Below are 27,949 nucleotides of genomic sequence, written 5' to 3'. Positions count from 1 at the left end.
AGATGAGTGCACCGGCTTTTTCATAAAATGTTATGGCTGTGTTTGCTCTGCCTCAGCTTGTTAGCATTGCTCTTATTGACTCTGGGATCTGTGGGAGGTTCGGCCAGCAGTCTGGAGTCAAACTAAATTTGAGTCGTGCGTAAAGGTCTCATTGTGATGAGCATTGTGAGGGTGGTCCTCGAGTGAAGCACTCTCTCTCTCTCTCTCCCTCTCTCCCTAACCTAACATGATTGTGGCCCCGCTGTGCACAGTTCCAGCCAATTAAAATAACCGAGCGAGGACTTACACAGGAACTGTCCAAAATGTAGGGAGGAAAAATACATGTCACGGGTTGAGCATGGAAAATGGGGAGTAAATGTATGTAACCGCTCTTCTGTCGTGGATGTTAAACGGTTCTGCGAAGCTGAGTCGATGCAATCTTTGCAGAAACTGAGCAGTAAATATAGCTACAGCTTCCCACAGCCATACTACACTATGCACTACATATGCCCAACACTGTTTTGCAATTCTAATGATATCGATGCAAGAAACTGAAATGAAAACACCTCTGCAGACTTTTATTCTAAACTGCTGCATTACCTCTAAGAAGGTTTTCACCACAGTCCTTTGTTTGTTCAGTCGTCAACATGATTACACTGAACAGATTGCCACAAAACTTGGTGGAACGATGGTACATTTTCTATAATTTCCCCGGAGATAATTTCTGCATCTCGATGACAAATCACGGATATTTAGGAAATAATATCTATGAGTGTGTGCAATTGGGTGCAACTTGATTGAATCTAAGGCCACTGTTGTTCCTCTGTGAAGTTATGTGCTCTACTGAGTGCTCCTCTAGTTAACAGTTTTTGAACTGATAGCTGTATATTAAATAAAGATCAAATATGTATTTATATATATTTGATATCTGGTAGAATGTAATATGCAGCCAACCCAAAAAAGCAAGTCGATAGCTGCCGACCTCAAGACTCAAGTGATGTGTTGTGGTTTGAATCAACAGTTGAAAAAGTGAATATTGGTTTTGAGATGTATGTTGTGAAATCGCCATCATGAAATAAATATGATGAGGGGGGGGGGGGGTGAACGGGCTCTGATAAGTTGGGCTTGTTACTACGGGGATTTTGTTGATATGGTCAGGCATCTTCACTGTTGTTTTGAATAGGCAGCATAGTGGGCGTATCTTTGGCAAACTTTTCAGATGGATTATATTTGATTCCAGTTGCACTAATGAAATCTGTTTGGCTCAGATAACAGAACATACACTAAAAGTCATTTAAAGTGTGCATTCCTACACAAAAACACTTTAATAACACACCGACATCATTCTCCAGTTTATATGGAATAGACTCCAAACTTTCCGCTCCACCTCACGACTCTTTGCTGACCACATGTTTTTGTCAATATTTAGGCCTGGATGTTGCCTGAGGCTATGAGTTTGCCTGAGCACCAGAATCCTCAGGCCAAGAGTGTTCTGTCCATTGCCAGCAACTGGATGCCAGGTTATTGCATCTGAGCTGCAACAGCTTGAAATGCAACATACTTTGCTGCTCATCCCAAGAGAAATACAAAGTCTTCATTAAATTGGAGGCATCTGCAGTGACTTCACTTATCAAATTTTCACGTTATCCCTAATATGGTAGGATCTACTTAAAATAGGATGCATTCATGTTTTTGAGAAATAAATAAATGACAGGCACAAATAGGACAGACTTAGCCAGTGAGGTGTTGAGGATTAAATATTTTAATAATCCATTTTTTAAATGAAAAGCTGAAATGTCTTATTGAGAAACGTGCCCAGTCTTTTTGCTGTGGCACCTAACATGTGGCCGGTTGCATCACCTTAGCTTTAATTATCCATGAAATGCATGTAGAATTAGCCTGGAGTCCACCTGTGGCAAATTGAATTGACTGGAGCTCTCTGTTGAGTTTCGCAATAAACTTGTGTGGAGGCAAAGATCAGGACGATAATTTCTCCCAGAAGCAAAGTGGGCTCGATAAATGAGAACTGGAGTTTGGAGCATCCAGGACATCACGGTCCAGCCAAACTGAGTTACAGGGGAAGACGGTGGTGAAGACGATGGTGGCGACTGTTGACAGACAATTTTCATAGAGGTCCAAACGTCCTCTGGAGTCATGGGAAAACTATTTAGAAAGAAGACCGTCTCAACAAGGTGGTGGTGGTTTCATGCAACGACGCAAGCCAAAAATAGATACATAACCGGGTGGCTCTGGGGCTGGTCTCTGAATGTCCTTACATGGCCTGACTAAAGCCCCATAGAGCGTCTGAGTATAGACCTGGAGATGGTCGTTCGCAAACGTTTCCCATCCAATCTGTCAGAGCTCGAGAGGATCTGCCAGGAAAAATGGGATAAACTGCCAAAATCCATGTCTGCAAATCTTGTGGGGACTCACACCAGGAAAGATTTGAGGTTGTAATTGCTGACAAAGACGCTTCTACAATGAACTTTTGTAAATGACAGATTTCAGATTCTGTTCAATACATTTTTACAGAAAATTCAAAACAAATACATGTTTTCGCTTCCTTATTATGGACGATTGATTGTAAGATTATAGCCACACCTAAATTCGTGAACACATAAAGATCCACGCATAATATGAGCAAAAAGTGGAGGTCTGAACAGTCTCTGGAGTCACTGTGTGTGAGGATGAAATGATGAGTGGAGGTGGAAAAGAAATAATAAACCACAGCATATTGACCATTTGTTCCTCCCACAGTCCACAGACATCATGGTAAGGTTGGCTGGAGAGTCTAAATTGCACGTAGGAGTGAGTGTGAGCACGAATAGTTGTTTTCCTCTATATGTCTCGCCCTGTAATACACTGGGGACCTGTCCAGAGGTATATCAACCAATGCCAGCTGAGATTGGCTCTAGCCCCGCTGCGACCCTCTAAAGATATGAGCTATATTTTGTAATGGCTAGATGGATATCTGACGTTTGGTATGTTCTTGTTCATACACCGATGCAAATGTGACGGCCTTTGCATTGACTGTTGCAAAGCCTCCGAGGAAACTCTGCTGACAAATCAGGATTCGTATCGTAGCCAAGAGGATGGTTTGTCAAGCATGCATGTGCTTACAGGGTGTGTGTGTGTGTGTGTGAGAGAGGTCCCCCATGAGCACCTCCCTTGGGTGCCTCCCCATCCTTCAACATCTCTCTGTCTGATGTCAGGATCTGACACAGGCTGTCTGTCTTTCCGCATTTCTCGGCCAAAAGACCAAATCCCTCCAGAACCCCGTGAAAGATTGCAAAACCTCTTCCTTTCGAAAATGAATAAAGGTTTTTGTTTTATTATTTCACCCTTCGCACAGTCTGTTGAAGATAATCACCCCGAGGATTGGTAAATTCTGTCAGAGTAAAGACGACATGACGTGTAAATCCAGCAGGAGGAGAGAAACATTGTTCGGATGTGATCTGCGCTCTGTACGAGTTCTGCTGAACCGGTGCGCGGAGCTACTGCAGGGGTTATGAGCTTATATCAGGGAGGATCTGAACGTGTCCTGCTGGGAAACCTGCTCTGGAAAAAAAAACCAAAGGAATAGATGTGTTTTTGAATGGAGAAATATTTTGCTCATATTAAGGTTCATAATTTTAATTTGAAAGGGGTTTACATGGTCGGAAGCTCAGAGAACACATCACTTTCCTCATACCGCAGCTCCTCACCAAAAGCTTGGTTTTAGCTCCTGTCTCTTTGAGCCCCCCCCCCCCTCCTGTTAAAGCACAGGCCAGTAAAATAGAAATGTTGGACTTGCTCTTGCTCTACCAGGCTTTGTTAGGGGTAACGCCAGGCGAGCTGCTGGGTGCACATTGAATGAAAAAGTCGGGCAGTCAAGGAGCTCCAGGAGCAGAGTTCTCTGAGGTGGAAAACTTTGGGCTTTTACAACTTTGCAGAACTTTTATACACACAAAAAAATGAAATAACAGGTACAAGGAAAAACATTGCATGTCTCCTTCAATTTGAGCCGATACTAAGAAAGTTACGATTTTGAAGGTGGTTTCAACTCACATCCAAATCATTACAGAATTCTGAGTGACAGAATTCCTACAATGTGTAATCTGCATTTAACAACTGTATCTCAGGCAGTTTTATGACCATCCCTGGTGGTTCAGTTCTATTCTCTTGATAATAACAGCGTACCTGCTGTTCTATACCCACGATTCCCTAAATACACATATACATTACATTTCTACTTGAATGCTCACGTTTCTTTAAATAACCCTGAAGATGAGTTTGATGCATTGGAGGCTTGGTACCTGTGGCTGTAATGACTGTAATCCCTTTCTCGATCCACAATCTCACGATCACAATAATTACTGCAACACAAAGTTCACCTCTGGCCATCTGTCCGATCCTTGACGGATTCAGAGTTTCTCAAGTGTAGGCCTTTCCTCTTCATCCCATCTTCCTTCTGTATCTCTTTCTCTGCACTTCAACATCCCTCTTCTTTGATCTCCATTTCTCCTTCTCTATCTCTAATATTAGTTTGCCTCTCTTCCTCTCATCTATAGCGTCTGACGGTTGTGTAAATCACTCTCCTCTGACTCTGTCTGCTATTAGTTGTTAATGTCGCTCTCGCTCGGCACTCCCACGCACTCCAATTCATTTTTTTCTCTGCTGCATTTTGCTTCATTTGACTTTTCCTCCGACTCCCTCTCTTTCCTTCATCCTCAATCTCTCTATCCCCTCAGCTCCGTCTCTCCGTCTCTTTGATCTGGTCTTTTTTATTTTGGCTCCCTGTCTCTCCGCTCCTCCGTCTCTCACCACCTCTTCAGATTACTATAGATTGATCACAGGCAGTTACTCGCGGTAAGGATCTGGGCGGTCACCGGCTCTCCAGCGGGACCACAGTCATCGCCATAAATCTGTCTGAGGACGGTGAGCCGTGACAGTATGTATGTGTCTGTGAATGTGTGTGTGTGGGCAGAGATAGATTTGTGAAGCAGGTAGTTAGATTGAGTGTGTTGTTTATATGCTCCTGAGGACCAAACACAATCACGGGGGAAAGATAAAAAATGAGGAACGATACTCAAAGTGAGGCTATTTGCCATTCTTTACTGCTCAAAGGGGCCATTTTGAGGTCAAGACTCTTGAGTCTGGTCTAAGGTTTGGCAGTAGCACCTGGGTGTGTGTGTGTGTGGATGGATGGGTGTGTGTATAAGAGAGAGTGAATGGGAGGCACAGACGAGAATGAATAGCAACTTCGGTGACTAAACGAGCAGATTCACACAGTTTGACTCTGTCCTTCTACTACGACACAGCAGAATTCACTCCCCCCCAAACTGAGTTGAGGCTGCACAGCAAAGCTGGTTGACTCATCGTTCGCTTGCCAATCTAAAGCAAAGTGACTGCAAAAAACTTAAGATTCCCATAAAAATGTCAGAAGCAGCAGATAGCATATGAGAGGTTTGAACAGAGGGATTTTTCAGACATGAACTCAAGGCACTGGGGTCAAGTCGTTGCACAGAGTTTGTCTTTTACATATACGCAAAAAGCAGCAGGAGATTGAATCACACAGGCTTCTGGGTAGAGAATAACGTATACAACCCACTGAGGAAAGAGTAGTGCATTTGTTTAAAGCATATCGACACCAGTGTTGACCTAGAAGTGTTCAACATGTCTGATAGTAGTGTGTCCTCTCCTCCATCTCTCAGCAGTGCTTTCATCAGTACAAGCACAAGAAACAACCGAATATAAACCAACAGTAATATGTGCAAGAAACTGGTTCCCACAGTGATACAGAAGAGCAAACATACCAAAAACACTGATGCTGTGAAAAGGGACACTGCACACACAAACTGGGCAGCAGCAGGCTGGTTGCTTCGCCCTCTGTTGGAGGCAGGAGATAACAGGCTGACCATATTTAGACATGTGTAGATCAGAGAGGTGGCTCACGGGAAGAGGGAACGGCAGAGAGAGATAAAGGGAAAGAGGTAGAGAAACAAGGAAGAAAGAAAGGAAAAATGAAGGTGGCCTTTTGTTCATAGCGTCAGGCGAAGATATGACGGTCCAGACACATAGAAAGAGAGAGAGACAGATTGAGATAGGATGCACCCTGTGGGTATTGCTTTAAAACAAAGGGGAGAGGCAGGCAGAGGGAGGCACACAAACACAGCTCCTGCAACCTTTCACCATTTCAGCAGGATGCGGCAGAAGCTGCTGGAGCCAGCAGCCTCTGCATGGTGGCTCGACCTCTTTCAAAACAATACTTCCCTGGCTGGTGATGGCTAAGAATCCCTCCCTCCCTCCATCCCTCCCTCCCTGCCTTGACTCGTCTCTCACATTCTGATACTGTCACACTGTCTCCCTGCAACTCTCCCTATCAGTTTTCATACATATCTCTCTCTCTCTCTCACCGTGGTGAGTCAGAGCATTGTTGAGTATTCAGAGGGGAGGAGAGTGAGCGATGGAGACGGGTGAAAGGAGAGGTGTTAAGTCTGGAGAAGGAAACCCAGATGAGGGGCAAACGAGGGGATGTTGTGGCAGCGACTTAACAAATGGTTAGTGCGTGAGAGGAGAAATAGTCACGGGAGAATGTGAAGAATCTTGCACTTTTCACGTAAGTTCAAGCCAGAGTCTGCATTATCCCAGTATTGAGGTCACGCCCAACATGCATCCGACCAATTGCCAGTCAGTTTAAGCTGTCATTCATTTCGTCAAGGTAATGTCCCTTCCAGTAACATGGAGGATGTAGGGCGATCAAGTAGGTTTGTCATCACTTTTGAGGAGCTAAGTGGGAATTTGTATTTCTTGAAGTGGCAGGCTATGTATTGAGCACAGACTGTTCCCTCTAATGGGCTCGATAGGCTTCTCCACTCTGTCCTGCTCCACTGACACTGTTCTGCTGCTCTCACTGTACCACACACAATCCAACACTCCCAGTCAGTGCAAAGAAAAGGACCTGGGAAGACGAGGGTTGACGCTTTATCCAAGACTCAAAATCTCAGAGAGCATTAACAATCCCACATGACGGTCTCATGGCTCATGGGCTCACCGACTAGCGCTTGGTCCTGGAGATATATCTGAAATCAGGTGGATGCTTATAATGTGTTAAGAGAAGTTGATCATCATATTTTAATCTTGACTTAGACTATGATTTCCCGGGGCTTTGGCCACTTTCCCCCATTCCACACAGACATAGCCAGACTAGGTGTCCGGTGCCTTGTCACTTTGACATGTGGACTGGAGAAGCAGACAGGACCCGTCAGCCTTGCAATTACGGGGAGACCAGTTCAACCTCCTGAGCATCTGCTGCCTTAATGGCGGCCTGTTCTCTGACTAATCACCATGACAACTGATCAAACTCCATCCGCTGTTGAAAGACAGTGGGGTCTGTGAAAGGGCAGGACCATGAAGGACCTACAGGCAGGATTCTTTCTTTTGTCAAGGCAAAAGATTAAAATACTCCCACAGACTATCATTCTGTTACCTTGAAGAGAAGCCCTGAGGCCTGACTGGTGGCATGTGGCTGGGTTGTGCCTATAAGCGTTCCGAGCCCTGGCTACTGTAAAAGCCAGTGTTTTGACAGGAGCCTCATCGCAGCCTCCCCGGCATTAACAAATGAGCAGATTCTGCGAGCTTCTCAAGTGGCATCCCACCCCGCAAGCGAACCTATGCCCCTGGTAGAGCTCTCCTCATTAAAGCCCCATCAGCGAGTCACATCATTACCTGTTTATTCCTTCCACTACGCTCTCCTCCCTGTCTCTTGCTCTGTGTTAGCCAGCCAGCTGCCACATACTCCAGAGGATAGTCCAATTAGAAACAACATACGCAGAGACATAAATGTGCACTGGCGGATATTCCAATTAAACACAACACACGAGACCAACACATCTCATGCGGATACACGTTTATTCGCTGGTGGACGTTCTTAATTAGCAGAACAAACATGGCGTGGACGCAGCCTATCCACGAGGGTCAGACGCTTCAGCGCGTCAGATTCACTCAAGCGTGCACTGGCAGATGCGTTGGCACGGCCTAAAGGGGCCAAACCACGTCAGCTTGCACAAATGGTCAAAAGCTCATTATGACTTGTGCTAGGTCATGGAGTCACAGACGATGAGCGGTGTCAGTGAATCTGCCATGTTGTCATAAGGTCACCTGTTTGAAACCCACTGCTGGATTACAATGTCTATAAAGGGAAAGTGAATAGTTGTTAATATACTCGTCACATCCCTTGGCATGAATGGACAAAGGTCATTTGTTTCAGAATAGATAATAAAAGAAGTTCTATATAATTTATTCTCTGTATGTATTTGTTTTTTCAAAGGGCTTAACCAAAGCCAATATAACACCGATAGCTATCACCATATAAGGGTTAGAAACATAAAGCCATTTAAATTGTTTGTACTATAAGCTGTTACTTATTTAAATGCACCAGTATCGGATTGGTACCCAGTCTAAATCAGGTATCGGAATTGGTATCAGGAAGGTAAAATGTTGAATCATGTTGATATGACGACGAAGCAGCTGCCCACCTTGAGAGGAGAAGGGGCTGAGAGCCGGGAAACGACTGACGTTTACTCGAGGGGGTAAGAAGGGATAAGACAAGATCCTTTAGTGGACCTAGAGCTTGTATGTAGAAGTGGAAAGCCCAGTGGGACAAGATAATCCCATTTCAGACTATCTCAAGGCAACCTCGCTTTACGCAAGTTATGTGGACCTGTACATTCAATTAAATAACGGCCAATGTTTCCGAAAGAGCTTAGGGTTTAAGATGTGTATCTCTTTGGTGTATACCTGCATGCTGTGATATATTTGAAAGCTGAGTGCTATCTCTGTGTTCCCACCCATGCGTGTAGGTGTGTTATTGCTTATCTGACTCGTATGTGCTCATTTACCATCGATAGAGCTACGTGTGTTCAGCTGTGTGTAATACATACTGTGAAATCTGCAATCTATTACCTGCCATGAATTTCAATGATCGTGTGAGTGTTTTATTGGTAAGAACCAGAACAGTCACACTATCAAGAAATGGAATCAATATAGTGCCGATGCTTTAGCTCCAGTATACGCAGGGCTTTAGTATGTGTACTTAGCGTGTTTTTTTTTTGGTTTTAAGTGTGTGTATCCCTTCGATAACCTTCTTGTGCTAAACGTTAAACACACCTTTTTAAAAACGTGTTAATCCATCATACCATCACTCTCAGAAAGATACATTTATGTTCTTTCTACTCCTGTGTTTGTGAACACAAGTAGGTACGTGCAACTTTTAAAATATCCACATGTTCTATCATGTGAATGTTATTGCACATTCATCCAAGATCCTATTTGTCATGAACCTTGAATGTACAGAACTGGCTGCCCACACACACACACCTCCACCTCGTGACAGTTGCATCTCACTCACACACAGCCATCAATAATTGACTAAGGGCTGGGGGGGGCGGGGGGATAAGCTCTACAAGACCTGACCAAGGCTGCAGACCAAGGATCCAGTCGATCAGACAAAGAGAAAAATCCTCTTGTACGCACAGGAAATTGTCAAGAGCTTTTTGGACATTAAGCCGGGCTACCAGCTGTAAAACACAACTGTCTCCGAGTGGAAGAAGGAGCATTTTTTTGTCAAAGCAGTACGTGTACATTTATGATTAAAAAAAAGTGATTCCTTTCATATATTAACATAAAACACGCCATCACAACCCGGTGAATTCTTCTTTTACACAAAGGCATAGAGTGTCACATAATACAAATCTAAATCCTTCACTCTCTCTATAGAGTGAATATGTGTGTGCTGTATATATATATATATGTGCAACACACACACAATATATACAGAGCGCACTCTGCATTCATCGTTCCTGAAGTCTTTGATGTCCCAGAGAAAATTGCTTTAAATCCAATACAGGCCATATACAGGGTAATCCAACTGAGAGATGAAAACACACACAAACACACACAAACACACAAACACTATGGCCTTCATCCTCTTTGCATAAACCCTGAAGATGTTGAGGATGAAGTACAGACATCCACTATTTCCACACACAAGATACTAAAATTTGAAAAATAAACTATTCAGGTTAGAGTATATACATACTTGACTTAAAAACTACACGAATATGCACAAACTCACCCTCTCTGCGGACTGCGACGTGCCAAAGAAGATGGGTATGAACGCCAGCCAGATGATACAAGTGGTGTACATGGTAAATCCGATGGGCTTGGCCTCGTTGAAGGTTTCGGGCACGCCTCGCGTCTTGATGGCGTACACCGTGCACGTCACCATCAGCAGGATGGAGTAGCCCAGGGAGCAGATGAGCGACAGGTCCGAGATGTCGCACTTGAGGACGCCGCGCGCCGACGTGGGGTCCTGGGTCCGCTGCTCGCCGTAGTCCACCACGGTGTGCGGGGGGTCAACGGCGAACCAGATGAAGACTCCCATGAGCTGAACCGAGATCAGGGAGAAGGTGATGATGAGCTGGGAGGCCGGGGAGATGAACCTGGGGAGGAGGAGATTAATGGTAAGAGGAGATCCAGCCGCAAGGGAATAATGCTGCCAGGGCTTCAGTTTAATTGGGAGGAACCCTTTGCTACGATAGATGGCTCTTAATATCATCTGCATTTAAAATTGGAAAAAAAAAAGTACAGCCATGCACGTTCCTAGAAAAAACCCAAACCAGTACTGTATCTGCACGACTGGGTCCAGATACGCTCACAATGTGTGTAGAACAGGGGTTTTCAACTGGTTTTGTACCAGGGACCACCATTCTGAGGAGAAAGTAATCCGCGGCCCACTGATGTGCCTACGTGTGTGTGTGTGTGTGCATGCGTGCATGTGGATAGAAGGAAGTTTTAACATTTGGTTTTCCTTGTTAGTTTTATTTAAAAACCTCAAACAAATCTAGGTATATCAACTTAAAAACCTCAAACAAATCGAGAAAAATCTGTGTAAAAAACAACAAAAACGGTTGATTTTCAGTGCTTAAGAATTGAAAACAAAATTAAAATGCAGTTTGTAGTTGTACTTCATCTCAGAACCATATGTACATCAATATATAACGTACATGACTTAAATGTACAGACATGTAGCTGACATGTTGAGAGAACGTTAAAGTAACGGAAGTTCAATAACAATCAACATAAACTGGGGCTACAACTGAAGAGAGAAGATGACAAAGTAATGCAGAATATGTCCCAAATAAATTATACAATACCACACAAAAAATTGAGGCCTACTTATTAAGTAATATTACGTTTAACCTCATGATCACCAGAACCTTTATATTATTTTAGACATATTTTTCTTATTTTATATATTTTTCACGATATTCAAGAGTAATCTGGAAATGTGTTGAAATATCAAAGCGAAATTCGCGGACCCCCTGCAATGCCGTGGCGGACCCCCAGGGGGCCGCGGACCCCTGGTTGAAAACCCCTGGTGTAGAAAATGACGCACCGCAGGAAAAAGACGACAGGAAAATGAATCTACTGGCAATAGGAAAGGAGTCAATGGCCTATGACTAAAACTACTAAAGGATTTCACCTGGCCTTCCTGGACAGCAGCCAGAAAATTTTGGAAATCAACTATCGTAAAAATATATGCATGTGTAATATTAGCACAACAGTAACAACTCTAACAGCAGTGAGGTGCTTTTGTAAAATGGATGCAGGTACATGAACCTGAGCACTTTGAAATCCAGCATTATCATTTGAGTCACTTAGTTTATGCTCTTTCCCGTCGTCAGTCACACTGAGTGAAAACAGTACAATAGGTGAGTGTGAGTTCATGACTCTCATACATAATGCATTACCCGGAAAGATGATGAATAATGATTGCAAGCAGCTTCGTAAGGAAGAAGCAGAGGTTAAGTCCTCATGTGAACACACACATCTCGGTGCAATAAAAACTTACAGTGACCTTCGGTGCAACTACACCCGTCAAAATCTGTGTTTGTGCTGAACACTCATCCACTCAGGGGTCAAACACAGAGTGTGTGCAGTGTTTTCACCTGGGTGCCGTTACGGATTTCTTCCCTTGTTCGAAGATGCGGTGTATCCGGTTGGTCTTGGTGAGCAGGGCGGCGTAGCTGAAACACATCCCCAGGCCCAGGAAGATCCTCCGGAACGAGCACACGCCCACGTCCGGCGTGGCGATCATCAGGAACGTGATGGCGTAACACAGGAAGATTCCCGTCAGCAGCACGTAGCTCATCTCGCGGCCGGACGCGCGCACGATGGGCGTGTCGTTGTACCTGACGAACGTGACGATGACGAAGGAGGTGGCGATGATGCCCAGCATGGAAATAAAGACGGGGAAGATGGCCCAGGGGGAGTGCCACTCCAGCTTGATGATGGGGATGGCGACGCAGCCGGTGCGGTTGACGTCGGGCCGCATCTCGTACGGACACAGCTCACAGGTGAACTCGGACGCCTGGAGGAGACACAGTTTAAATCATTCAAATTAGAGGTCGATGGCAAAACGGTTATAATTTATAAGGATCAAACTGAATTCTTCACCTCTCTCATAAAATAAAGTATGAACCATAAACTTAACTGGATATGCAAGAAGATATTGAATAGATGATTTAGCCGACAGGAGTTGTCAGTTATCTTGATTAGTTTAGGAAATTTCACTTTTTGAGGTTGAATCAAGTCGACAGGAAAGGAGCCAGATGTTGAACGACAAAACAAAACAGCTGTTTTCAGACATGCGCCCAGGACAATGTTAGCTGCCTTTTGCCTTTCGCATATGAGGAACAACAACAGGAAAGTATCTGGAACGTTCAGGATAGAGTTGACGCAGGAGCCACAAAAAAGGGTCTTCTAGTTTTTCCGAATTGACATCCTCAACTTTCGTCTTCTACATATACGGCTCCTCTTTAAATCCTGAAATATGTATATTCTTCCAGTTTCTCATCGGTCGCACGAGCGTGAATTTTCCAGACAATTTCCTGCCGTGTTCTCATACAAGCTCACTGACATTATCCATACGTTTCTTTCAGCCGGCTGGTATGAAATGTCGTGGAAGTTGCACGGAGCAACCGACTCAGACGTTTGCGTTCTCACAAACAGCCTTTATGGATCATTTCAGTAGCATATCTGAAAGCTGCTTAAGACTAATCTGAAGAGTGCAACCTTACTTTGTCACAACTAATTTAAAACTCAAAGCTGTGTTAAATCTGTGTGTATCTTCTATATGTGTAAATATGCAGTAAATCCCACAGGCTTTCATCGAGGAATATCTCAACAGCCAAGTTATAAACCGAGCACTCGAGACATACTGTGAGTTATTTACCTCTGTAAAATAAATCACACATTTTACACATTTATGGTACACTTGCTCTATGGTTCGCTTTCTTGTTCTCGTCCACATGATTACTATTTTCCAATCTGCAAAAATCCCAAATCTACAGTAAACGTGTCACCACATTATTGATTTGACAGCAGATGCATGTATCTGCAGAATGAGTATTGATCGCTCTCGGTGACGAGCGTCGCCTGCTGCTGATAGGGCGGCTATTTGCTCTTGTTCTTCGGTGGCTCTGGCTTGCTCACAGATTCCCCCCAACTCCATAAGAAGGATGATGTGCAGCCAAATTGTGCCCTACCGTGATGTAATTAACACAGGGGGGTGCATCTCCATCATGTGTGATCAGACCCTTCTCCCTCCTCTCAATTTGTGTGCTCCCATTTGCTATAATTGCATCTGCAGGGCTGGTCTTGCATATGTGAATTTAAAATGGGGCCACCAAACTTTACTATTTCTGTTCCGGGGGGGGAAGAGAAACTGCTCATTACACAGGGGGAACAGGACTCTGCTGTAAAGCAAGAGGAAGCAGGCAAAGACTGTCAGAGAGCAGAGACTTGTCAAAGAGCTGTTACTGCAAACACATCTTCAAGCTGAAGTATCAGTATCATCGTAGCAGCTGAAGGGCTCGTATCTTTTAGAGCAAAGCAGGAATTTCCTTGACATTTGGTCAAGATCTACATCTTTAACACATTTGTTTGACCTCAGTCTGCACCAGGGGTGGACTGGCCATCGGGCATACCGGGCATAATCCCGGTGGGCCGTTGACCCAATGTGGGCCGGTCTGGTCCGCTATGTTGTTGTTTTGTTTTTTTTCTCTTCTTCCTCTCTAAATTCCCTCCAATTGGGCCGGCCAATTGGCTACAGAGGGCTAGCAGTGTGTTGCCAGCATCGACACATATTATTGGTCTATTGTTTGTCATTGTCAATCAATCATGGGCTGACAGGCTCAGAGAGCCCTGACAGTGCTGTCAATCACAACACAAACCAGGGTGGGGCGGGACCTCATTGCATTGGCGGTGGGAGTCGCGGGACGGGCTGCTGCTGAAACAGAAACTTAAAATGGATAATAAGAGTAAAAAACGCATCGGGGAAAAAAAGCAGAAGTCTCTGGAGGTGGAGGCTGCTAAATGTGCCAAACTGACGGACCTATGTGGTGCCGGGTTCACCAGCCCAGCAGCAGCAGGTGCGCCGGGAGACGAGCGAGGAGGACTCGACAATGATGAGCGAGTGGAGGCAGACATGTGAGCGCGCATTTTCAATTTTCAATACATTCTCCAAACTGGCTCGTTACTTGAGCAGCGGAGGTTGGCGTCGCACGCCTCTACCGACGGCGCACCTCTCTCTCTCTCTCTCTCTCTCACTCGCTGCCCCCTCCCTCCTGAGATGTGCAGGTCCCGGTGGCGTGTTTGCCGTCGGGGGGGGGCAGCGCGAGAGGTTGGTCTATCCCTCCGCAGGTTCACCTTCAGAAATCTTGTTACGACTTTTACTTCCTCTAGAATAGGATAAGAGATAGTGTCTTATTTTGTGTGCCTATAGTATAGTGGTTATACTGTGGTTTATTAATGTTCTTGGGCAGACACAAGAGGCACTTGTTTATAGTTAAATAGAAGTTCAGATGCACTGGTCCATTACTATTTGAACCTCAGCATCTAGGGTTCAAAATTGGTAAAATTATACATTATATGCATATTGTTGTTGTAATTTTTCAGTCAGTTGAGATAAATCTTGAGGAGAAACATTTTGGGTTGTTTTGTGTCTGTATAGACCTACTATAAAAAGCAATTTGCATTTTTAATTTTAGTTCTTGTACTTTTGATACTTAAGTACATTTCAACACCAGATACTTTTGATACTTAAGTACTTTTAATATGAGCTACTTTAAATTGACGTAACCTATGTCTTCTAAATGTCTTAATGGCAGATGTGCTCGGCTAATTATGTGGGCCGGTCTGAGCCAAAAAATGCCCGGGCCGTTTTGTTCTCCCAGTCCAGCCCTGGTCTGCACCATGGTCTGAACCCAAGTTCATGTCATTACTACATTGTTTACATTCAATCCGGTTTGAGTTCTACTCTTAAGTAAACTCTTTTCTTCTTGTCTCAACTTCCTGCAAATGGTCCAAAGGCCTGAACTGTCATAAAAAGGTGTTTCATACTGCAACTGAACCGAACCGTGGTTCAGACTGATCCGGACCAAGACCACCTCTTCTGGTCTCGCTCTGTGGTCCGAGTTGCCTTTCACATCTGGGCACCTCCTCCAGATTAAACAAGATCGGTGTGAAAGCTTCTAGAAGTTTCGCTTTTAAAACACACACATTCAAGATAATCTACAAATCAGGGTAATCCATTTTCCTCTTGTGACTACGTAAAAATGAACAATTAAGAGCTACAATGAAGAAGCACTGATGAAAAATGCATTAATCATTTTCTACATTTCTGCATAATCAAGCTGCCGTTGATCACCTGAAAGCATTTCACTGGACCGCTTCTTGTTTGGCATCAAGCTTTAAAAAAAAGGCAGCTTCAATAAAACAATATGTTTTAGTGAAAAAAAAATCACAATTGTTGCTTTTCAAACCCAAACTTTCAGCAACTTAAATCGCCAAGGAACTTACATCCTTTCAGTGTTATAAGCCTGCAGCATTTCCACAGCAGTGCCAAGCGCAGGGAAATTAAAGCAAATTAGTCTGCTGAAGATTTTAAAAGAGCGGCATCTGTTTTTGTAACTTTTGGATGAAGAAGCCAAAATAAAACAGAAGCTGGTTCCGCCAAAAGAATTTAAAGAGTCTTGCATACACGGAGAAAAGTTTGATCACCTATTTCATACAGACCTGTAGAGCAAAGGGACGTGAAGGATTCTGTAGGATTAACAGATTTCATTGCATATCAGTCACAATTTGGCTTATTTAGATCAAATCCGTACATCTTGACGGACTCAGCTGTTCTCCAGATATATTTACCTGATAGTGGTATCCCTCACAGCGCTCACAGTGCCAACAACACGGCACACCTTTCACCACCTTTTTCCTCTCGCCGGCGCGGCACGGTGTGCTGCATACAGATGCTGGGAGAGACGGGTCGCCCATCTTCCAACGCATGGCCTCCACCTAGACGATCGGAGGAGCAACAGGATAAAAACTATGGTTACGTGGTGAAAAACAAAACTTTCCACTTTCTTTTGGGAGATTGAAGTGGCAGCCATCTGCTCGAGCTGAAATCACTGTGTGTTAACGACCCCTTTAACGCTCTGTTTTCCCCTTGTACCTGCACAAAGTGTTTCCTCGGGGCAAACTGGAGAGCAATTAGCACGAGCGCATCCTAAGATCATTTTCCTGAGCGCCACCAGGCACGGATCTAACACAAGCGAGAGTGGAAGCCAGCAATCAGACCATAATCAGATCTGGCACCATTTGCTTTTCCTTTTGTGTCTGTTTATGTCTTCCACGTGCGCCTTTTATTGATTTTTGCTTGTGTCACGCTGGCATTGAAGTAATCTCCCAAGCTCCACATAGGTCTGGTGTGCATGTGTGTGTTTGCGTTCATTTTAATTTGCCGTTATGATTGCGAGTGTTGGTAATAAACTCGGTTATTAGAGTCCCGGAGGTTCCCCCGTTCCCGAGGGGGCAGAGAAAAAGAGAGCATTACAGTTTTAAGCCACACAATGTACCAGTCCAACCGAAACTAGTTAGGAGGGAAATGGACCTGGTTTGATCATTGACACACATACAAACACACACACACACACACAGAGACACACACACCATTGAGTTACAAGTGCTGCAAATGTATCCGGCAGGAGAAACACACTTATTGTAGGAGCTAGGTAGAAAATGAAAGAAGTGTTTGCGTGTGTGTAGTTTCAAAGGGCTGTTAAAGGTGTAAGATTTGGTTTTGGGGTTCGAATTAGATTAGGTTAAACATGTGCACCAAATAATCACTCCCTTTAAATCCCCCCATTTCCTTTCAAAACTGATTAAGATGGACTTGGGGAAAAATGCACTATGGCAACAATGAGTGTCCTCACTAAGATAGGAGTCAAAGAATGTGTGTGTGTTAGTGCATGAAAGCATTATTTTAAACTTTACACACACACAGACACACACACACACACACACTAACACACACACAGTGTTCTCTAACATTAACCATGAATTATGCAAAACCAAATAGTCCTGAACCTCTCATACAATAATTACTTAGCTGACAGTTTAATAGTTATAATGGAATTCTGTTTTAATTAGTAACATTAACTTTACTGTACATTTGTGTCCAAATACTGTTTAGCCAACCAAACATTTGCCATAAGACCCTCTTGGACCAATCTGTCCTCTCTTATAAAAATGCAAGCGGTGCTAAGATAAGGAAATCGTTTACCGGCTGCTAAACCTGCACTGCGCCTTCAAAACAAAATGTTTTAGTTTGAAAATCTGTCTACACAAGTGTTTTGGCTCCACATCACAGACCCAATCAGCAAGCGGTAGTGAGGGTCTACGTCATTGTTTCTAAATCTCTTTGTTTCTGTGCATCTACACTCAAAAGTGGCCCCGGAGTTTTCAAACTACAAAAGTGCAAGCAGCGTTTCTAAACTGTTTAGCGGCTCTTAATCTCCTAATATTGACACCAGGTTTATGTGCAGCAGGAAAACATCATGGATGTGGCCGCGGTCCTCTCATCTGTTCGTTTGCTTTTCTAATGAAGTACCAGGTGCTGTGAGTGTGTAAGTCAGTGAGTGAGAAGTCGTGACTACAACTATGAGATCTCAGTCTGCTCCTGGATTCAATTATGCATTTTTGTGCGGCTGCACATGAGGCTCAGGTGTAAACTCCAGTTTCTGTGCGAGCATTTAAGTGGAGTTTTGTTTATATCTGCAGTAGGTGTGAAACCTTGTGTGGGTGTGTGTGCGAGTATCTCCCTGCATAAGACTTTACATTGTGAATTCATAAGAAACTTTTTGAACAAAAATGCTCAGCGAGATCTAACTTTCTCTCCTGAGTCACTTGAGGCCAGAAACTGTGAATTTCTAATTCATAGCAGTGGGTCACAGTGATGCTGAACTTTGATTCTGTGCAGTTCTGGTGGAAAAGTGCCTCACATTGCACATTTTGGATTATTAAACATGGTTGAACTGGAAACACATTTGCAACAATATGTTTTGGATTAAAATGTTTGAAGTTTGAAGCCAGTTCTTCAGTTTAATCATTCCCTAGATCGCTTCAGATTTTGCTGTGCTTTTTCTCTTTCTTTTTATCATTACTTCTGCCAAGGAGGTTTTGTTTTCACCTGTGTTTGTCTGTTCTTGATGGGAAAAAATCAGACACATATGTGGAACTGATATCTGTGACTAGTGTGTGTAATTGGTGCAGCTTGATCGAATGTAACTGTTGGGCCTTGGTGGAGGTGTGAGCTCTTGTGCCATTCCAGTTATTGTTTGTTAATGTCCTTGTTGCTAGTGTCAGCATGGATCGTTCTGCATCTGGGTGAGAATCTTACTTTGAGGTGTAGTTTATTGGTCCAGGAGCCGATGACTCTGTACTCCGCAATAGATCTGTTGGAGATCTGGTACTGGAAGATGTCGTACCTTCCTGGAGCGTCTCCGTTCTCATTGAAAACCACTGGTGTACCCGCACTTCCTGGAAACAGCAGATGGTAGAGAGATGATCAACTTGGTATATTTCAATGTGATTGAATTACAAGATGGATTGTGTTCAAATGGCTCTGTTGTTATTGATCACCACACAGCTGCTGCAGAGTATGAAAGGACAAAGGTGTTAGATATTTGGTGAAAAAAATCTTTGGTAGATATTGTTTCCTCTTCCACAGAAAAAAAAGATATAAAAATCTGAATCATCATCTGTGGAAATGTTAACTTGGTAACAAAAGAGGCTACAACGCCCCAATTCAATGCTTTTAAAAAGCTTTTTGAAGACACAAATCACAACAAACACACAGGTTTTAGAAAAAGAGTAAATTAAAATGAAACAATACAGGGATACAGAACTAAATCATTCGTCATTATACTATTAATGTGTGATTATTAATATACCGTTCAGTTATTTATAGGGAAATAAAGACTCATAGTATCATTGTCAGTCTGCATAAGGGCCAACATACAGAGCAATACTGTAAACACATCTATTAAGTGATATTCCCTCAATCCTGTGGTGTATTGTAACTCAGTATGTGTGTGATTAAATACGTACAAGCATGAATACGTTTATGTCCTCCAAGGTTTACTCTGGTTTTCTCTTTGCCAATCAGGCTCAACACAAACTTTTCATCCTGCTCCCTCTCCGTCTTACTCGCCTTCTTTTATGTAGCAATACAATCAAATCGCCGTATCGGGTGTAGCATAAAGGAAATCCAATTACAGTTTACATGTGAGGAAAGAAGCGCATTGTGGGAATTCTACCTGCGTGCTATAAGTCACTGATATGGTGATACTGAGGATATATATGAAAACTGTTACCAGTTGGAGGCAAAGCAGCAGAGTGTGAAACAGCGCGAGGATGAAGATTAGAAATTGACTAAGAGAAGGAAAGAGAATGAACGACTAATAACTTGACTCGACACAGCAGAAGAACGAATGCACTTCTGCGAGCAGGAGAGAAAATGAACAGAAAACAAGTCACAGAAATAAAGAATGAGTGGGATAAAAACAAACAAGTAATTTAAAAAAGGTAGGAGTAAATAAGAATGAAAGAAAAGTGATTAAGATGAACAGAGAGAAGAACAAACAGGACAGAGGGAGAGAGTTCTCTCACTGTGACCACAAGTAATGAAACGCATTTATTTATTGAGTGAAAGAGAGAGAATAAGCACGATCGAGTACGAGTCTCATCGGGAGATATAAAGACAGATGAAGGACGACTCAATTGATAAAATTAGTTGGCTCAATCTCTCATTGTTATCCAGTTATGAATGAACTTCGTTTCTCTGGGAGCTAATGCGCGTCTAAATGTAATTAATTTACGAAAACAAATCCAATTCATAGACATTATTTATCAAAATGATAATTAGAATTACCAGACTTAAACAACTGATACTTTACAATATTGGATTTTTGCCTTGCTCTATCTTTTTTTTGCCTTCAACAAAAAAAAACACACACAAACTAGGTTAAGATTCTGCAATTAGTTGTTTTTCACTCCAATTTTTGTGGGATACATTTCGGGCCGGATTCCAAAACTGAAGAAAAGGCTTTAAAAAGTTGAATCTCCACCTTTGAAAGCTTGAAATCCACTTTAAAAAAAGTTTTTGCATGATTTAAACCACGTTGTGAAGCCTTGCATAATGTTTTGAAAGGCCAACAAACATTTATAATCTTGGCAAACTTTATTTATTTATTCACTGTTCCCCCACTGCATCAGTCTGCACCAGTTTGTTTCCCAGGTTTGAAATCCTTGAAACCATAGCCTTTTGTTCAGTTCTGGAATATGGCATGATATCCCATAGTTCCACAGTGGGAGATGTTTAATTGGAATTTATTGGCACATTTCAAATTCCATTACTTTGAAAAAGAATGTTTCTAATTCTAAAACTGAATATTTTGGTTGTGTCTCAATGTGCTTGCCAGGGAACACATAGCTCACAGACCTAATTATTGTGCCTGCTGTGTGTTAAATACACAGAATGGGGTCATTGACGTTTTCACATAATACCCTCTAGCAAGCATGCAGTTCCCCCAAGCAACCATGTTCAGCTAACTGACTCATATACCTCAACAAACACAAAGGTATTAGCGTGCAACGAGCGATTCATCAATGCAACCCTCAAAACAACAAGACCCCCCCTGAGGCACCTTGGCAACTAACTGGCCTAGCAACCACAGTAGTCACCAGGGCACAACTGCAACAACTTACCAGTGACGACCTAACATATCTAAAAAACCCTAACCCAATAATTGCTTTTTCTCCATTAAAGGGTCGTATCATTCAAATGATTCAGATTTTGACAAACTTTAATAGTCGTTTAAGCAATTGATTTGCACCTTCCCCTGTTGATCCCACAAACAGCATCCAATTTGATGTGTCAAAAAGCACAGGTCAACAAACAAACAGAGGTCGGAGAAGAACATCAATAGAGGGATAAAATAAATAGCAATAAAAGACATCAATAAAAATGTCTTTTAAAACGATTTGAGTTTAGTAGCATGATAGAAGGAATCAAAGAGTATCCGTTAGTTCTCCTCGGAGGTCCATGATAACAGTGAACTCATGAGACAAAACATGGTAAGGTTTGCTGGTAAAAATGCTCTGCCTTCTTTTTCACCTGATTCTCCAGGAGGGAAGATAACTGTCTCTGCTTGACTCCAATGATCTTGGAGCGGACCTCAACAATGGTTCGGTCATGGCCCATTGACCGATGGTTCCGTGTGACGAGCTGAAATAAGGTGGTCTGGTATTCAAAGGTTTTCCCTTCTTGCGTCACCAGCTTGTCCAACTCCTATCATTGCATTGTTAACTACCTGGAGCAGCTGAACTTACTGCAGCTCAGCAACCCGCCCAGCTTAGCTTGTTAGCTTCAGCATGGCCTTAAATTGAATTCCTGGAAATGGTTGGCCCCTGAATGATCCACCTGTAGGATCCTGTGTTTGCTCAGGAATGAAAAGACACATTTAGACGAGCCTTCGAAATGTGACAGCCTAGTCGAGCAACTGTGATGCAATCAGTCTCCAAATGCAGCCTCTAAATGATGTGGCCCCTGAATTGGGACACAGCTATTACCCTAGAGGCCACATAGCCACAAAGTAGCAGCACAAAGCACCTATCCATGCATTGTTAATCCTCTACAATCAACCTATGCAACTTGCTTCAGTTCCTCAGCACCCCCTCCCAATATCTCCATCATATTCTACTCCTCTGCTACAAATGTCCTCCTGTTTTAACGCTGTATTCCCTCCATCCTCTCTTCCCACCCTCTGTGCTAAATGAGGGTAGAAATGGGTTTCTCTGTTTACTCCATCCCAGTAATAACGAGTTAGCCAGAGGAAACATTCACGTCCATTAGACTGAAAACTACAACCAACAAAGTTTCAGTTTCGTGTCATTGTTTCTTTCCTTCTATTTCCTCTGACCAAAGTAACTTTTTTCTTCTGCGGCTCTGGCTGTCATCCCCTTCCTTCCTTCCTTCCTTCCTTCCTTCCTTCCTTCCTTCCTTCCTTCCTTCCTTCCTTCCTTCCTTCCTTCCTTCCTTCCTTCCTTCCTTCCTTCCTTCCTTCCTTCCTTCCTTCCTTCCTTCCTTCCTTCCTTCCTTCCTTCCTTCCTTCCTTCCTTCCTTCCATTGACCAAACAGTCTCAAATTGATTCAATCAATGTGCTAATTTGCTCAATTTCCCCACCCAACATCTCTTTCCCCTTAATTTCCATCAATCCCTCACCGTAGGTTGAAAGAAAACATCACAAAAAATGAACACATCAGAGATTGTACACTACAGGCTTCATCACAAGGACCTGCCAGGGTTGATTGGCCAGTCCGTATCCGGCACCAATAAAAGAGTAAAACATTAAAAAGGTTTATTTCTCATCCTGCCATCGTTCCCTAAGATCTATCCTGACTGACATTTCACTAATATTCCCTTTACACCAATCCTGCTCCCATAGAGCTTGTTATGATGCCGTGACTAAAACAGTTGTCTGGAGCAGAGACACGCTGACAGATACTTCAAATTATGCAAAGTAAAAAGCAGACGATTTGCTCTGAAATCAAATGTTGTTACCTCGAGTAGGAAATGATTATTCCATCTTGCGGCGTTTGCATCACTTGCCGCAAATTTCAGAGTAAGGTGGATAAAGACGGCAGCCTTTAAAAAAGGCGCCGCAATTACCCCAAACACACGTACAATGGGCCTGACAGGTGTGGGCATTATCTCGCCAAGGTGTTGGGAAAACAGGACTCTGACAGCCGCTCATCAGTTCTGATTAATGTTTTGGTTGAAGGGATGCATTTGGGTTTTGCTTTGTTTATGCATCAAAACATTCACAACTGGCAAACTGAGGACATATGGGAGATGGTGAATTGAATGATTAAAAATGCATGTCAAATTAACCATGGACTGTATATGAAGACGGTCAATGAATTTCCATTCAACTATAGAGAAATGAAGCCACGATATTTCCAATACAAACAATGCCATCTTGTGCCAATGATCCATTAGGAACCAAAGCTCAATTTAGGGTCAAATAACTAAAATGACAGAAACCATCATTGAGAAGATATTATTTTACTAAGGGTTTACTTTAGGCCATGTCCCATTCACTAACATGGAGGAGGCTGGTTTGTGAATTGTACTGCAGCCAGCCAAAAGGGCGCTATCGGGATGCTTTGACTTCACTTTCCGAGAGCTGTCACCATATGTTCACAGTCTATGAAAATAACTAATATTGTTTGTTGCAAAGCACTTTAAAACTTGTATTGAGCACTTTAAAACTTGCTCATTTTATTTAAGGCAGAGACTTGGAAACAACTGCACGTCACACCTGTGAATGTGTAAATGGGCTCTGGCTGCCCTGTGAGGCACGACCGTCAGAGCGGTGACACATCTTCATGTAGATTTTCACAACTTCCGCCTTAGTGGGCACGACCTTGAAAAATAAGTGATTTACCTGTTGCCCTGGCAACACACCTCTACCTCATCCAGTAGTGATACCTGTTATGTTCATTTATTCAAAGGGAGATGCCGCACTGCAGAAATGTTCACGCTGTATTGCATACATGTAAGCTAAAGTCACACACAGTCTTCAACAGCACTTAATGTTTCATACTTCAATGTATGCTTTAAATGCACATTTTCAAATACTGTGTTTGGAGTGAAACAACAAAGCAACAGAGCCAACATCGTCTCACAATAGAAAATTCACATTCTGCTCGGGCAAAGTAAGTCCATGGGATGCAAATTTTCGTCTCCGTCTCATCTGCATTCATTTTGCATAACCCAAAGCAAGCTGACAACCTCCTAAATGACACAGAAAACACCGGAGAGGCCAGAGGGCAGAAGCATGTTAACATAACACCGAAAGCCGGTGAGCTTGAGGTTGTTATTTGGGGGGAAATTGGGCTGCTAAAGCGTGGCAAGAATGGCTAATGCCTCCACTGGAAGCCGTGGGGAGGGTGTGCGTGGGAGTGTGGGTCCCTTAAGTGCGAGCAAACGTTTTATTAGACTTGTTTTACCTCTCCAGGTTTTCTCTGAGCAGGGGAAACAAGGCATCACTGCAGCACAGGCTTTGCTGAAGTTTCCTCGAGCAACTTTCTATTCCTCTGCCTGCTGGAGGCGCCGCTCCCCCTCCCCACACACACACAGTCAGAGGCTTTCCCTTTGTGGATCAACAACAGAATTTCCCAAAAAAACCTACATCTCTCACAACTTCCATCGAGATTTGCTATTCAAGCTCACAGGTCACGACCTTACGCTTCAATAATGGAATGGGACATGTAATAATGAATGAAGTCATTTAGCTGGAATCGACTTGCAGACAGAGACAAACTTAAAGAGGAGGAATACGGGTGAAATCCGAGTGAAACAGTAAGATCAGGCACAGGGAAGTAGATGAACGATTGATTTGCTTCGACGCTTAGTTCATACACATTCAATGTCAGTCACACCGATTCAAATCAAAGTCACCCAGGAGACGGCTGAGTGGGAGAAAAGACGAATCAGGAAGGTGAGGGATACGATGATAGCAGCAATCAAGAAAGCAGCGGCGCTTCGAACCTCAGCTACTTTGAAAAGGCACGTTGACGAAGAAGAGAAAGGGTGAACAATGATTGAGGGAGGATGAGTCTCAGAGGAAGATAGGAGTAAAATAGGAGAATGCGTGCAGAAAGAGGAGAAATGAGGATGAAGGAGACAGAATGTGTGAATCAGGGTTGTGTCGATTATCTCGGAGGTGGACGACGGTCAGAGTGATCACTGCGAGCCCAACTTCCAAAAGGCCATTTATTTGCGTGTATGTATAACCAACACCTCCGATACTGACACAGCTGCCCAGCTGAGGCTGAAACAGAGCGGAGGAGATCACAGCCAGACAGACTGAACATGTCTGAGTCTTCATGCTTTTTCGTTCTCGTGGTTGTAAATACAACTTTTGGCCCCAACTCCAAGTGAATGGACAGCCAGTGAGCGGGAGAGCTGGAGCGAGAGAGAGCGCTGCGAGCAACAAACAGCTGCTTCGACGTGTATTGCTCAGCGCACAGAGTGGCCCGAGAATGTGGGAGAATATTAATTAGCATGGGCCTTAAAAACCTCCACGGCAAAACCAAGATAGACACAGGCAGATGGAAGAGGAGTATATGAATAGCCTTAGACTTCTCTGTGTTGCTGGAACTACAGATGCAGCGAGACATGAGAAACAGATGAAGCAGGAGGAGGGCTGTTTAAAAAAAAATAGAAGAAAGGCCTGAGGCTTCGCTGGTTCTCTTCAGAAACAACGAGGATGAATAGCAAATCTTCATACCAGAGACAAAGTGTTTGTGACGGGGAGATGCAAAAACCACACCACAGCATGCATTATTAAAACATGCGGCTAAGAGGGTGTGTGTGTGTGTGTGTGTGTGTGTGTGTGTGTGTGTGTGTGTGTGTGTGGGCATGTGTTTGTGTGTCATAGGCTTCCTTTGGGAACAAATTCTGGACCATCCACCAGTTAATTGAGGACAAAAGCTGTGTCCCTTAGTGGGAATAAGCTGATTTTTGGGTTAGTGATTCAAGCTAGGGTTAGTGAATAAATACAACTGATGTATACGGAGGCCCTGAAGTGCCAAACACAATGGAGAAAGGCTAAAATATAAAAAGCAAATAGGAAAACAGAACTGCAAATCACAATACAAAAAAAGAGAATAAGAAACACAAATAATAAATCAACAGCAACATTGTCACTTTCACAGTGGACTCCAGTGAAAGACGTTACTCATGACTGAACAGCTGGTTAACTCCAATCCTCATTTCTGCACTCGTGTCTCCTTCATTGTGAATTTCTAGACTATTTGCTGTCTGCACTCGTTTCCAAGCTTCATCCTGTAAAACTCTCCTCGCAGCCAACCCTGCCTCCATCCACAGCAGCTGTTCCTCCTTCCTCCCCATCCCCTGTTCAAAGCATATTCTGTCTCTCCGTCCCCCCCTCTTCTCGCGCTTTACCCCCTGGCCTCGCTTCACCCTACTGCTCTACACTTTCTCCCTTCCTCTCCTCTACTTCCAAAGGACCTTGTCTATCCATCCCTCCCTCTTAAGTTCGCCATCCGTCCTCTCCGCAGCTCTGCTCTCACTTTGCCTTGTCAGGGCAGAAAAACAAGCAAGGAGTGCTGGTAATGGAACGGGCAAAAGAAACAATTCACATTTAAATGGACCTGTGTAAGAACAAAACACGTCGGTTAAATAGTGCAAGTGAGATAAAGGTTGGGTCCCTAGTGAAGAAACTACTGTTGAGAGAACAAAATAAAGAAAATGAAAGGGTATCTAGTAAAACAGCAAAATGCAAGAAGCAACTTATTTGGACCCACACAAACAAGCGTACACAGCATGAGCCAGCTTTGAACGGTAAAATCCAGTAATTACAAAAAACGAATTCGAGAGACTGGCTCTTTGTACCGCGTTGTGCATTCAATGCAGTCTTGGAGGAAATGAGAAAAAGAGGAGAGGATTAAACAGAAAAACAAAGGTGATAAAAACCGAGGGAGAGTTCCGACTATTAGGTTGATCAAAAGAGACAAAACCGCCCTGAACAGGAGAGAGAGGAAAGGAGTTCAGAGGAAATGAAAACAAGGGAGGGCAGAAATAAGCAAACGGAGAAACAAGGAGTCACATTACCAAACAAAGTAGGAGAGAGGAGGACTGATAATGGTGTTACACTGGTTTCCGTCTAATGCAGGAGCCTTTAAGATAAACTCCTATATGATACCTTATAGTCACTGTATGTAAAAGTATATTTTACTGTCCATGCAACAGAAATGTGCAAATTATTTTGTAGCTTTTTGAACTTCTCTCGGTATTGATTGGCCTTTAAAAAACATTAGTGCAAATTGCAATATCTTGCACGTACGCACAAACACAAGGCAGCAGCTATAAGATCAATACATCTATAAGCTCACCGTGTTTGTTATTCATCCATCACTACCAAGTATTTCCTCACCATTCAACCATTCCAATTGTTTTGGCATCCATCGCACACAGGATGTTGCAACTACGCATCAGAATAAAACAATGCAGGTGTGTGTCTGTTTGTTTACCTGCACAATGCTGTGTCTGTCAGAAGATTAGTTGTGTTTGTATTTTTCTGTCTCTACACTTAACAGACTCACATTGTTTCCCAACTAATCTCTGTCAACAACAGAGGCCTCTCAGACATAAAATAAAAACGTAAAATATACTGTATGGTGTCAGTAAATATAAATGAAGCTGCACAGATGCACAGATGCAAGATTTAGGCGTCTTAGGATATGCAATTACAAATGATCCTCCCCGTCTCTCATTTCCTGGAACTCGATACAACTCCAGTCTGCGTTGTTTTTGTGTGGATGTCTTTACTCATCTTAAATTATACTCAGCCAATGATCCTGTGGCAGAAATGATCTCACCGCTACTGCAAATTGTAAAACTAAGAAATGAGTTGTAAAAAAGAAAAGATAATACCATCATAAATATTGGACAACATAGAGGCTGTTTATACAGGACGTGGGTTGCTCACTGAGAGGCAG

At 43.2% G+C, this 27,949-nt stretch overlaps 1 protein-coding gene across 2 annotated transcripts in view; it reads right to left on the bottom strand.

Moving 5' to 3' along the window:
• grm8a (glutamate receptor, metabotropic 8a) overlaps positions 1 to 27,949 on the bottom strand; it is a 231,413-nt gene that overhangs the window by 11,391 nt on the left and 192,073 nt on the right. The window contains exons 7-10 of one of the 2 annotated variants that reach the window (XM_061078314.1): positions 18,758 to 18,897; positions 16,228 to 16,374; positions 11,970 to 12,391; positions 10,094 to 10,460 (exon numbers count right to left, since the gene is read on the bottom strand). In XM_061078314.1, the coding sequence (XP_060934297.1) occupies positions 10,094 to 10,460; positions 11,970 to 12,391; positions 16,228 to 16,374; positions 18,758 to 18,897 (1,076 nt within the window). The remainder of the gene's footprint in view (positions 1 to 10,093; positions 10,461 to 11,969; positions 12,392 to 16,227; positions 16,375 to 18,757; positions 18,898 to 27,949) is intronic. The other variant, XM_061078323.1, reaches the window with a different exon arrangement.

Source organism: Limanda limanda, chromosome 1 (genome assembly GCF_963576545.1).
Source record: "Limanda limanda chromosome 1, fLimLim1.1, whole genome shotgun sequence".
NCBI lineage: Eukaryota > Metazoa > Chordata > Actinopteri > Pleuronectiformes > Pleuronectidae > Limanda > Limanda limanda.
This window is presented reverse-complemented; position numbering and strand designations above follow the sequence as displayed.